The sequence below is a fragment of the Cryptotermes secundus genome, unplaced genomic scaffold (genome assembly GCF_002891405.2).
Source record: "Cryptotermes secundus unplaced genomic scaffold, Csec_1.0 scaffold1115, whole genome shotgun sequence".
NCBI lineage: Eukaryota > Metazoa > Arthropoda > Insecta > Blattodea > Kalotermitidae > Cryptotermes > Cryptotermes secundus.
This window is the reverse complement of record NW_019733848.1, coordinates 62,175-75,991: the sequence shown is the minus strand read 5'-3', so window position 1 is coordinate 75,991 and position 13,817 is coordinate 62,175. Positions and strand designations below refer to the sequence as shown.

The window sequence follows — 13,817 nt, the reverse complement described above, 5'->3', positions numbered from 1 at the left end:
ACCTCACTCAACATTTTGGTTCTACTAATTTCTGTTCTATTAAGATATTAACTTTGTATTTGTAATCATAAAGCTTTTAAAATCATGTTCTAAAGTAAAATTGCAGGAATCTGGGATATGATTATATGTACCTTGGTACTGTGACACATCAGAGTAACCTGCTACTTCCATCATTAGGTTAGAAGAGTGAATTTCTTCTAACCTGAGTATGGTGACATCAGGTTATTCGAAGACTTTGGTACCTATTTACCAAATTACCATGACAGTATATCCTAGAAGACGATAATCTGAAGTCCATGATTTATTTCAACCGTCTTCCAGTGCATACACTCATCTATCTCACTCCTCTCTCGCACTACATGTTTCGGCACAAAAGTGCCATCTTCAGGTGCTTATTCGATTTACGATAAACTAATTCACTGCATGCCTTGCCGTCTTCATATTAAAATAACTAAAATATATATTTATCATATATATTGATAAATATTAAATATTAAAAATATTTAAATTGTTCAGGATTTTTCATTCCTACGTCGTATCTCACTACGCGAGTCACACCGGTCACACCTATCCACTTCTGTCGGAGCACTCTTTCTACTTTCGTATGTGTATTGTGCGCTGTAGTTGTGTCTTGCTCCTGTGCTGAGTAGTATAACACACGCAGTCACAGGAAAATCCTGAACAATTTTAATATTTTTAATATTTAATATTTATCAATATATGTGATAAATATATATTTTAGTTATTTTAATATGAAGACGGCAAGGCATGCAGTGAATTAGTTTATCGTAAATCGAATAAGCACCTGAAGATGGCACTTTTGTGCCGAAACATGTAGTGCGAGAGAGGAGTGAGATAGATGAGTGTATGCACTGGAAGACGGTTGAAATAAATCATGGACTTCAGATTATCGTCTTCTAGGATATACTGTCATGGTAATTTGGTAAATAGGTACCAAAGTCTTCGAATAACCTGATGTCACCATACTCAGGTTAGAAGAAATTCACTCTTCTAACCTAATGATGGAAGTAGCAGGTTACTCTGATGTGTCACAGTACCAAGGTACATATAATCATATCCCAGATTCCTGCAATTTTACTTTAGAACATGATTTTAAAAGCTTTATGATTACAAATACAAAGTTAATATCTTAATAGAACAGAAATTAGTAGAACCAAAATGTTGAGTGAGGTGTGGTCAGTTCTTACACAGTGCAAATTTCTGTAACAGTTTAAAAGCTATTTCATTACCCCTTGTGACAGTTATCTGTTTATACAGGAAAAACTATATATAGTGTGCACTACCAACAGACTGTCAGGCTCAGTAGCCTCAAATTGGGTAGCAGCAATAAGAAGTTTTTTCTTAAGCCAGCTTTTGCTTTTCTAACAAGTCGAGCTTGTCCAGTAACTTTTAGCATTTCTCGTTTTAAGGTAATTAAAATTTTCCCAACAAATTATTATTTTAATATTTTTCTATGGTAATGATACAACTATTTTCTAAGTAAATTTTCTTTAAAAGTTCCCTGATNCAACTCCTCCCCGCGACTGCATCCGTTCTCACGGCAAATTGCAGCCGCGGCGCGCACTTGATTGTACGCACTGTATATATTAATTAATGGCAGGTAGGCTGGTAGAATAGCATCGCAAAGATCACATCACATTTCTCTCACGATAAATTGCAATAGAGGAGATACTGAACTGGTACCACTTTCTCAAATGAGTGTAAAATGAATAAATTTTATTACGTTTTCAAACTTTTCTAAATTCAAGAAGAAAACGGGCATTCCAGACAATAGCGAAACTACACAGACTGAAAAGACACACTGTACTAACTCTACCAGACAGACTGGAGTAAAACCCAAATACAAAAAATTAAAATTATCCCTAAGTGAACGAAAAAGTATATGATTTACGCCACTGGGCATAACTGATTCATGAGCCAGTACTTACTGAACACACACATTTATTGCAGATTATGTATAATAAAGGTGTAAAAAAATTACTGTTCTGAATATATTTCATGTAACAACATGTTAGCTAATGTATGACTCTATTAATTAATATTTTAGGCACATAAAAAGTAACATCTTGTGGACTCCAAACTGCCACTATTGAAATACTGATTATGGCAAAATATAAATTGAATTTAAGTCTTTGTGTGTTCAACGGCAACATTTTGGAGTCTGAGATAGACTGGTGAATATAAATTCACTCCCATCATTCAGACATACATCACACTGAAACAGCAAACTGTGAATATCTTCTTTGTAAAAAGTAAAGGTATCCCTGTAACAGGCCGTGGAGGTCCATAGGGTTGTGAGATGTTGAGGTTCCCACATTTTCTAGACAATCGGCTCACAGATGACGGCAAGGTTGTCAGCCTTATGCGCTGACTGCCCTTTACCCCCCAAGAATATTTCGAGAATATTCCTGGAACTCATTTCTGTGAAAGGCTGAGTCGACCCCAGGGCCATAGTAAAGCTGGATTAGGTCAATTTAAAAATCCAATGACCTCATCGGGACCTGAACCCGCAACCTTCCAGCTTGTAGCATAGTGCCTCAACCAACTATGCTACCGTGTGCCCCTTTATTTTATGTAGCAGCTTAAAACAGTTATATACCTTTTTATACAGCCTGATGTACCTTAGGTTCAACTGAAAATGTTGGTTCAGTGGTACTGTGGAATCTTGACCAGGGTACTGGCTAATTTGGCATGGACAGTCTTCCTCAGTCCATGTATGAAAGCACTGCAATGGTACTGAGAGAGCCTCTGACACTGAAGCAAGTGCTAGCCAATCAGTGCAGACCACAGGAGTTCCAACACCCATCAGGTCAAGTGCTGCTAGTGACAGTGTATAAAGCTGCAGACGTCTGACATGCTAGTCAGTCACAGCTACACTTATGTCGAGACAGGTTACCTGGAGCTCAGATATCAACAGCGAGTCTCTTAGCAGCAACAATTTCAGCCAACACAAGGAAGACTGTCCAGCTCACAGCCAATAGTACCATTGCCGAACCTTAATCAGGCCATCCACATTAGAGTACAGACACCACCACACAAGCCCCATAACTGACAAAGCGCATCTGCAACCATTTACATTGAGATCTCATAGGTTTATTATACCATGTAGTGCTGATGATGGATGCAGAATATTTCTCTCACCAGCATTAAATTCTCAAATCCTATAGGTCTGATGATGGTTATACTCACATTTCTTGATAAATGTAGCATATTGCTTAAGAGGGGAAAAGAGAAAGAAGAACCGTGCCCAAATGTATGACTCATTTATAGCAATGAAAATAATTCAAATGTACGCGTATTTGTGAGTATAGTAAAATGATGTCATTCTCTTTTCTTTTGCACAGAAATATCATGCGATGCTGGGTATTATTTCGACTTAGGAGATCTGATGTGTCGAATGTGTCGTCCAGGAACATTTTCTTTGGGTGGAGGAGTTCTGTTTGACACATGGGATGAATTACCAGAAGGATTTTATACACAAGTTGAATCTTTCCATTCCTCCTTCAGTTCATTTTCTAGATATGACAATGAAGTCAACTGTAGCAAGTAAGATATTATGTATGTTATCATTGCTTAATTGCTGTATTCAATAAGTTGGCATGTGGTGTTAAAAAGGGATTCATGCTACTCTGAATCTACTTCTGGGAAGAACTAATCACCTATGGCACAAAAATGAAAATACATAGGTAAGTCAATAAGTAAGTTACAAATGGATACAGAACTTAAACAAGTAAGAGTACTGATTTGAAAAATGCTTTTAGTTCTCAACATAATCTCCCTGTACATTGAGGCACTTGTCCCATCTCTTCATAAGCCCCCGCAAACCAGCAGCATAAAATACTTTGGGCTGCTGTCGGAACCAGACGGTGACTTCCCTTTACAGGGAACATTTATATCCTGAGGATGTTATAGTAGGAGTTGGCATTTATGTAAATGCCAACTCCTACTGTAACGTCCTCGGGAAACTTTGTAAGGCCATTCAACAGAAGCGACCAGGACTCCTCACCAAAGGCGTGTTGCTCTTGCATGACAACACGCATCCCTATACTGCCAACAAGACCAATGAGACGCTGAGAAATTTCAAGTGGGAAGTCCTCAAGCATCCTCCATATAGCCCCAACCTGGCTCCAAGAGACTTCCATTTGTTCGTCCCTCTTAAATATCATCATTTGGCTGAATATTTTCCCGATGATGAAGCTGTAGAAAGGGACGTCACCGCCTGGTTCTGAAACCATCTCAAAGAATTTTATGCTGCGGGTTTTCAGGGGCTTGTGAAACGATGGGACAAGTGCCTCGATTTACAGGGAGATTATGCTGAGAAATAAAAGCATTTTTCAAATCAGTACTCTTATTTGTTTGAGTTCTATATCCATTTCTAACTTACTTAATGACTTACTCTCATATTGGGAGAAGGGGCACATATGACCCTTTGTCTAGCAATGAAAGGGGATACGCATACACAGGAAGGCTATCTAATAAATCACTCAAGCCTAAAAAAAAAAAAAAGAGGGTGGGACCTACAAACAGCAAGATGATTTCATTATATACAATAGAAGTTCTGTGTGGAATTGATTGCCTACTTTGCTTTTAAACAATGCAGGCCACATAGAAAAAAAACAACAAACTGGGGGGGGGGGACAGACAGACAGCAAGGTGATTTCATAAGGCTTCTAACAGAAATAAGAGGAATACACAGACAGACAGACAGCAAGGAAATCTCACAAGTCTCCTATTTTTTAAAAATAAGGGAAGTGGGTTAGAAAGAGGAATGAGAAGTTGAGACAAGATATCAAATTCTGACATTCATCAACTCATATATTCTGTTTACAATAAAACAAATGTTACAATACTGAAAGAAAAACTTATTACATATTTTACTTGTCTCTAAAATAATGGAGAAAAATAGATGTACTAATTTCAGAGGAATCAGACACTCGCTGTTGGAAATATCGTTCAAAATCTGAATCACATTTCTTCTGGCAATGTTAATATGTTGGATGAAATTATCAGTAATCAATATGGATTCCAACATAACCAAATAACTGCTCTCAAAACCTTTTGTATTTGGCTGATATTACTGAAAAAGTAGGATTTCACTGCCACAGTGGCTTGGCTATTTATAAACATAAATATGAACTGTCATGAATACATTTGATCTCAGAAGTGCAGCATCAGTTTAAATTGCCCAAGATGTACTAAAAAACGCAGAACTAGAAACTAATCTTTCCCATGTATCTGCTCACTTCTCTCACCTCCTTTCCACAATTTCTTCACTGAGGCAAGCAATAGCAATACTACTTTGTATCAATTGTTAAGTGTATTCATAATTACTGTTTCCAAATTGAATTCGTTCTTGGAGGTGTTAGTAAAGGAAGAAGCACAGAGCATTCTTTAAAAAAAAAAGCACAATATGAACAAATTTGTGAAATTTGAAGAAATTTTAGCTGGTAAAAGTATTGAACTGCCACGTAAAGAAATCACTAACAGTGGAGCAAATAGATTTTGTACATGCACCCTTCAGTTCCTATGAGGTGGAAAGAAGTTTTTCTCCCAATAAGGACATCTTACAAGACAATAGGAGGCGACTAACTGTGGAAAACCTAAAATATTAAGTTAAGTGTGAACTGCAACAGAACAGAAGTTGAAAGCTTAGAGATCTAAATGTGAGTACCATTTGTTTTTTTAACTTGTAATGAAGAAATGTTGGCTTTGCTGCATGATTTGTATTTAAATATAGCTTTTCATTGCAAGTGAATCATTCAGTGATTACATGAAATTAATTAAAAATGTTGATTTGTTTGTCTTAAAATAATGTAAAAATCAATTTTAATATTCGGTACGAACATTTTAAGTGCATATTTTGGAAGTTTTTCATGCATAAATGCATACATATTTAAGGGATTACTAAGGCATAAAAATCTGGTTTCTCATGATAGACTTATATACGTGTATTATTGCAAGAATTCTTTTGCAGTTATGGTTGGCAGCCAAGAGGTGACTTCTTAGCATTCACAGGAGGTCCATGTGCTGCTACACTTACATACACAGTGCACCTCGTTAAACCTGGAAATTTGTCTTATTTGTACCAGTTTTCTGACAGAGACATTATTTTTGACTTTGAGGTAACTCTTATTGATATATGGATATATATTTTTTTGCATTCTGTCCATGGCTCAGAGAAATTTCTGAAAGCTCTGCATATTGTTGTGTTTAGTAATTAGAAAATTAATTAATTAATTAATTCATTTATTTACAGTTCTACAAAATCCATAGAGGCATCTGCCTCAGATATAGAACAAGTCAGCAATACAATATAAGATATGAATATACATACATAATCAGATAGTCATCATCGTCAAAATTTTAAATACTCAATACAACAAGACTACTGTACAACAATACATTCCATATATCATAGTAACATAAAATTACATACATGATCAAGAGACCACCAAGACTCTTAATATAGTCATATAAAATCTAATTTCTTAATATTGTAACGTGTCTTGTTACTGAAGACGCCGTAGAAATTGTTAATTGGTTTATTCAACAACCTACAAATATGATAATGATATATATATAATATATATAATACACTTATATCACAACAGTAATGTAATAATAATAATAATAATAAATATTAAAATTATTTTAATAACACAATCCCAGTAGTAGCTACATATATCTGTTGAAAACAACTACATGTTCCGGTCTCACAGGTACACTAACTGAGAACTTCATTGTTGAATTATCATGTTATCTTTTTTAACTATCTTTCTGTAATATGGGTCAAGTTTTCAAATAGGTTTATATCGTATCATATATGCTAAAGTTCTATGCTATGTGGTATATGTATTTCCTGAATAAAACCATATGATAAAGGTTTGAATAACACTGTTTGATAATACACATATATTTTGAATATATGTGTGTGAGTGTAAACTCTTAATTTTTTCTCTTTTAGTTAACCCTGAATATAGAATATGTTTCTGGCAGAGTAGTTATATTTTTAAAATTACTGAACAGGACAAAATAAGTGAGCTGAATAACTAATAATATTATGTTGAATTGTTGAAGTAACAATGTGATCTCATGAGGTGTCCATCCAACTATAGTATTGTCATCTGGGGTTAAACATGTTATGAGTAAATGTTATATAAATTTTCTGATTTAACCCCATATGATGATAAGTCTTTCATCTCAGTGGATCCCTCAAATATCACACTGTTAATTTAACAATTCAACATAAGTTTGTACATATACAACTCAGTTATTTTATTCTATATATGAATGGTTATTCACAAAATTTTAACCATATGATCATTCAGACTAAAAAACATTCTATTTTAATGTTTAAGTCAAATAAGAAACAATTACAGCTCACACTAAGCGTATCCTCAAGGTGTATTGAATTTTATTTTATACTGGCTGTGCTTAATTAGTTGAGCACAGGGACTACCTCTATTAGCAACCCTCACTCATGGAACTGAACCCTTCTTGAGAAGCCGCCAATTGTACAACTACTCAAGAAAATTAACAGCATTTTATTGAACCCAAAGGTTCATTACCATGTTCACAAGAGCCCTCCACTGATCCTTATCCTGAGCCAGATCAATCTGATCCATACGATACCATCCTATCTCTCTAATATTCATTTTAATATTGTCCACCCAGCTACATCTTGGACTTCAGAGTGTTCTCTTTAGTTCTGGCTTTCCCGTCATTGTCCTATATACATTCTTCTCCTCCTCCTCCCCTCCCCCCCACCTATTCGTGCTACATGTCCTGCCCATCTCAACCTCCTTAACTTGATCATTCTAATTATACTTGGAGAAGAGTACAAGTTATGAAGCTTTATATTAGCAACCAGTGTATACATTTAAATTGTTATCATATTGTATGTTATTGAGGAAATATTTACACCACATATAATAAAATTTTAGCATATGCAATACAGTGTAAATTTATTGAAAACTGGATTCATAATTATAAAAGATAATAGTCTAATGCAATAATAAATATTCTATTTAGTGTACCGACTAATAATGACCTGTGAGGTCAAAACATAGTGGTTTTCAATAAAATCATTAAGTTACATTACCTTCCATTACATTGCATTACATTCCCTGGGTCCACAGTTAGTCACCACTGAAGTCATGTTAATGGTTATTAAAAAAAAATAGAATTTATTAATTTCATCAAAGAAAAAAAAATAGAATTTATTAATTTCATCAAAGAAACTTGTTTCATTTTTTCATTTCAATGATAATGTAAAATTACAGAAACGTTTTTGCTGTGAAGTCCATCCTTTGATGAAATTTGGAAGTAGCATGTTATAGTGTACCATAGTTTCACTAATAGAAGGGCCATGTGATTTTGAGTTTAGGTATATGAAATGTCTGAAACTCAGTAATAAATTCTGCAGTGTAAGACTAATCCAAAACTATTCATTAAATATATCAGAATTCTAGACATAAAACAAAAAATTAGAAAAGTTGCTGAACTCTTCAGTCAGCCATCTTTGGTGCCAGAAACCTCATTGGAGTTATTATTATTATTATNACAGATTTATCAACAAACAGTCCATGTCAACAATTATTAAAAAATTCTTGAAGAGAATAGAAGACACTACACAACAAATAATTCTTAAGTTTCTTCTTAAAAACATTAAAATTTTTAACATTCTTTAATTCAGTTGGAAGGTCATTAAATATTTTGGTTCCCATACTAATCACCCCTCGCTTGCTACGCTCAGTATTACAAAATTGTACAAACAAATTATGTTTATGAATAGTGTTATAGCCATGAACATCAGAATACGGGGTGGTATAAATCTTATTTTTTATCATAAAACATAGGATCTCAAAAATATATAAAGAAGTAACAGTTAAAATCTTTAATTCATGAAAGAAATTTATACAGGAAACTATTTTTAACACCTTTTATCACCCTTACACATTTTTTCTGCAGTTTAAATAGAGTTTCAGAGTCCTTTTGCACCCCACCCCAAAAAATAATACCGTATTTCAACACGGACTCAAATTTTGCAAGATACACACTTCTGTCAATAATATAATAGTTTTATTGTATTTACGATAATACTTATTGTCTTTTATATCATTTATTTTATTGCTTTATAATTTTGACATGTTCTAATTATTTACTTGGGCTCAACTTATACCTGAACTGTACTTATGATTGTATTGTACTACTATGTTCTTCTGCTTATCTTGACATTTGAATTAATATTTGACATGTTCTATATCTCATGGTTTGAAACCACTTTTATTGGATCATCTGGAACTCAAAATAAATTACAGTTACAATTACAATTACCAGAAATGTAGACTGTGTGGTGAAGACCTCAGAAGAGGAACAGTTTGAATGTGCTCTTTCCATATCCCCAGTTTCTTGGCCCGTGTATTGTTATAATGCTTTAAGTATGTGGATGGAAGTGACCAGTTCACTGTTTTGATTTAGGCCCAGAATGATCAATGTCAATCCATTAAGGATTCAAAAGAGTATCGTTGGCCTTCAGTAACACGTGAAGGTGAATGGAAACAACAGACAGTTCATTTGAAGGCTGGTCAAAATGTTCTTCAGTGGAAAGCAATTGGAATGGACATGCACCAAGGGAAACCAGTTCTAATAAGGTCAATTGAAATTAGTGGTAAGTGATACTTCTCTTTAGTATTTTGTTGACTGAAATCATTTTGATGTTGACTCACGTAATATAAACATTCTTTCTCATCAGTAAGGCTGAGATTCCAAAAATATATAAAATTATATTTCTTGTATACTGTATGTCCAAAAAGTATCCAACTTTACTTCTTTCCACTGTAAGTAATGGCCAAAGGGGTGGGGAAACTGAGCGTAGTGGTAGAAGGGACTTTCATGCGCATGCGTGATTTTTGCTGACTCGTAACACTGCTAGATTCATCTGTGGCTGCCAGATAGCGAAGTGGTGTAACATGTGTTTGTCGCATTCTCATTTTGCTCAAGATGTCAGAACACTTGGAGCAGCAATACTGCATCAAATTTTGTCAGAAACTTGGGGATACCCAAGCAGAAACAATCTACAATATTCAGCAGGCTTTTGGCGATGATGCAGCGGGGGTCACTCAAATTAAAGAGTGGTTCAACCGCTTTAAACATGGCCGTGTGTTGGCGGACAGTGAGCAGCGTTCCGGGAGACCGTCAATGCTGATGTCATTGAAAAAGTGCGGACACTGATCATGGAGGACCGTCGTTTGGTCATCCGTGAAGTTGCTGATGAGATTGGGATCAGCAGAGGTTCCGCAAACATAATTTTAACTGAGGATTTGGGCATGCGAAGAGTGGCGGAAAAATTTGTGCCCAAGCTGCTTTCGCCGGAGCAGCAACAACTTCATCTTGAGGTTGCGCGGGACATGCTGGAGTGTGCCAATAGTGATCCTGATTTCCTGAAGACTGTGATCACTGATGATGAGTTGTGGGTGTATGGATATGACCTGGAAACCAAGGTCCGGGCATCACAATGGAAGCATCCAACATCCCCAAGGCCCAATGTGAAGGTGATACTGACTGTTGTTTTTGATTACCGGGGTGTTGTGCATCATGAGTACACACCACTAGGCCAGACGGTCAGTAAGGAGTACTACCAAGAAGTCCTCCGCCATCTTTGTGATGCAGTTTGTGTCAAGAGACCAGAGCTGTGGGACGCACTCAACTGGCAGCTGCATCATGACAACGCCCCAGCTCATTCATCACACCTGATTCCGGGTTTCCTGGCCAAGCATGGCATTCCACAAGTTTGCCAGGTTCCCTACTCTCCTGACTTGGCTCCTTGTGATTTCTGGCTCTTCCCGAGATTGAAGACACTGCTAAAAGGCTGCTCTTTTGACAGCCATGAGGACATCATACAGAATGCGACGGCGCAGCTGCATGCCATTCCAAAAGAAGCCTTCCAGAATTGCTTCCAGCGATGGAAGGACCGCTGGGCTGAATGTGTGGAGTCACAAGGGGCCTACTTTGAAGGGGATTAGGTATTGTAACCACCCAGATACAGAACTTTTTTTTCCCAGCCCAAGGTCAGATACTTTTTGGACAGAGTAGTATTACTGGTGTGAGTACAGCTTTTCATCATTATTATATGCTGTACATAGTAGAGCTACCAACCACATTTAATATGAGACTTGAGGTTCTTGTGTCAGTGATTATCAAGATTGTGGTTTACTGGGGTGTGACATCATGTAGTTTGCTAATGAATGGTGGCAGTAGGTTCCCTGAAACATGGGTTGCTATCTATGAAACTACACAGAATCACATCCCAGAAAATATAATCTTGACACCCACTACTGAGAGAACCCTATTTCACACACAAATATATGCACATGTACACAGTTATTCACTTGATTCATTTTCTCAAGGTCCAAATACTCGTACGTCAATAACCAGTATCTGTTTAATTTGAATAAACAGCACTATTAATTTGATAGTGCTTTACACTGGGGTAACCTTTACTATTCATGTCTAATTAACAATAAGTGATTTTACCAGTAATATTTTAAGAAATCATTTTTTGTACTACTTACAGAATTTTAATTTAAGTAAATTTTCAGTTAATGTTGGAGTAGTTATTTCCTCTTGGGCAGATGTCTTATACTTTATAGATGAACAGATTTCTTGAAGTATAGTAATTTGGGATTATCTGAAATCAGAGTATAGAACTCTTTGTGCAAAATTTCCTCAAAGTGTGTTTTTGTTGCTGTCACTGCTTTGATGGTTTGAAGGAGGAAACATTTTTCATTGGTCCCTGGAGAATTTATGACAGAAAATACTCTCTATATATGCACTAGTACTTGGAGTGAGGACCTTCATAACTTGCACTCTTTGCCGAGTATAATTAAAATGATCAAGACAAGCAGGATGAGATGGGTGGGACATGTAGCATGAATGGGGGAGAAGAGGAATAGGTGTAGGGTATTAGTAGGAAAGCAAGAAGGAAAGAGACCAGGTAGTTAATAGTTCTCACACCCCACCGCTGAACCACCTAATAGCGCATACTAAAGAAAAATTTTATTTCAACTACAAATGAAGCTTTACTCTCCAACAGTAAAAGGTTTCAGTAGCCTGATTAGTGAGTATCGTTGCCATAAATGCCCTAAAAATGGAATACAAATCATAATTTATACAAAGATACCATGTACTTTAATAATAAACTGTGGTGTAGAACAAAAATGAAATTACTATTAGCTTTATTTTTGCAGTTTTTGTGTGACACTTTAATCTTCCTGCCTCTCCTGAGATTATCTCTTTGTTTAAACTTATTTTTACTGAATTCTGATACATTTAAATTGAATAATGTAATTACATCCGGTTTGCAGGCTGTTACAGGTGACATAAGGAATGCTCTTATTGTTCTGGTTTAATTTCACTAATCAAAGGCAAAAGAATTACATACATTGGTTCATAAAATTGGAAGAGATTTTCATCCTAAGAATCTGAGCTGCAACTGCTGCTTTTACATCATAATGAAAAATCTGTGTCACTTGTAAACAAAATGTCTGGTCACCATAGATTATTTCCGAAGATACTAATGATCCAGACATGTCAATTATGAGTTAATTAAGATAAACAGTGCACTACTGTATTTAAGAAACTTAGTTACATAACTATATGTTCTTTAACAGGTTATAATAAATGGAAGAAGAGAGTCCATATAACTTTTATGTTTATTTGCAGTCGGAAGTTGGTTAAATCCATCTTGCACATGCACCTGTAAACTAAATAAACTTGGCCACTTTAAAACTGCTAATACAAAATAGGAAAGCATTATATATATAAAATGATGTATGAGTATATTAAATAAGAAAAATGGCACCCTTGGCATAATTAATTGAACTAATAGATTGATTTGGGGACATTTCAATTATAAGCCACAAGTGGATTTTGTAATACAGAAGAATTGAACATATAAAATAAGTGTTAAAAAGGTTTTTAAAAAGGTGTTTAAATTTTAATTTTTTACTGTTCTGAACTTACACTAAGAATCATTCAGGATGTGTCCCAGAGAGCATTTCATTATTTATTTTTTGTAAAGTATGTACCTAGTTCAAAAATATTTCAGTTTTGTATAAAACTAGATTAAATTGAAAGGTAAATATAAAGTTGTGTCTGTGCTTAACTATGCCATGAAAATGTGTGGGGGAGTGGATGTATAGATTAAAGTAAGTTTTGAAAAATATTTTGTACCTATTTGAGGAAACATCCCGTATATTCTGGAGAATACTTTCTACAGGTTTGGAATAAAACATTTTTAACTTATGTGACAGATATTCAGATGATTGTATGGTACTTGCTCTCTTGAGTGCTGAAATATTCTCATACATGTCAGACAAATACCAAGACATCAGCTTCAAATAGACCAGATGTCTTCCCCCCACTGTTCTGTATTCAGATATTGTTCCATCTCACTCCAAGCACCACAGTTTACACTGATGATTTCATGTCATTAAATGTGTCACTGACTATGCAGTTGAGAAATTAGTTAGTGCTGAAAAACATCTTTGCATTTTAAAATCATCACTTTATTTCTTTCATTGCTCAAATTAGTGAGAAGAAATACACATTTCTGTGATTAAGTTTGTTTCTAAAATTGCAGAAGATTGTGCTGGACATAATGAAGTATCATATGGAAATGTAACATCTGTATGAGTTTAAACAGAAAGTGAGGTACATGGAGAATATGAAAGAAGTGCTATTTCAGTTTTTTCACTTCTATTATTGGAAAAAGAAGCAGAGCAATAAAGCAGGTT

At 35.3% G+C, this 13,817-nt stretch overlaps 1 protein-coding gene across 1 annotated transcript in view; it reads left to right on the top strand.

Moving 5' to 3' along the window:
• The window catches only part of LOC111868308 (UPF0577 protein KIAA1324-like homolog), a gene marked incomplete in the record, with an annotated part of 70,741 nt that overhangs the window by 13,473 nt on the left and 43,451 nt on the right, over positions 1 to 13,817 (top strand). The window contains 3 exon segments of the mRNA XM_033753000.1: positions 3,366 to 3,567; positions 5,996 to 6,143; positions 9,502 to 9,691. Of these exon segments, the coding sequence (XP_033608891.1) occupies positions 3,366 to 3,567; positions 5,996 to 6,143; positions 9,502 to 9,691 (540 nt within the window).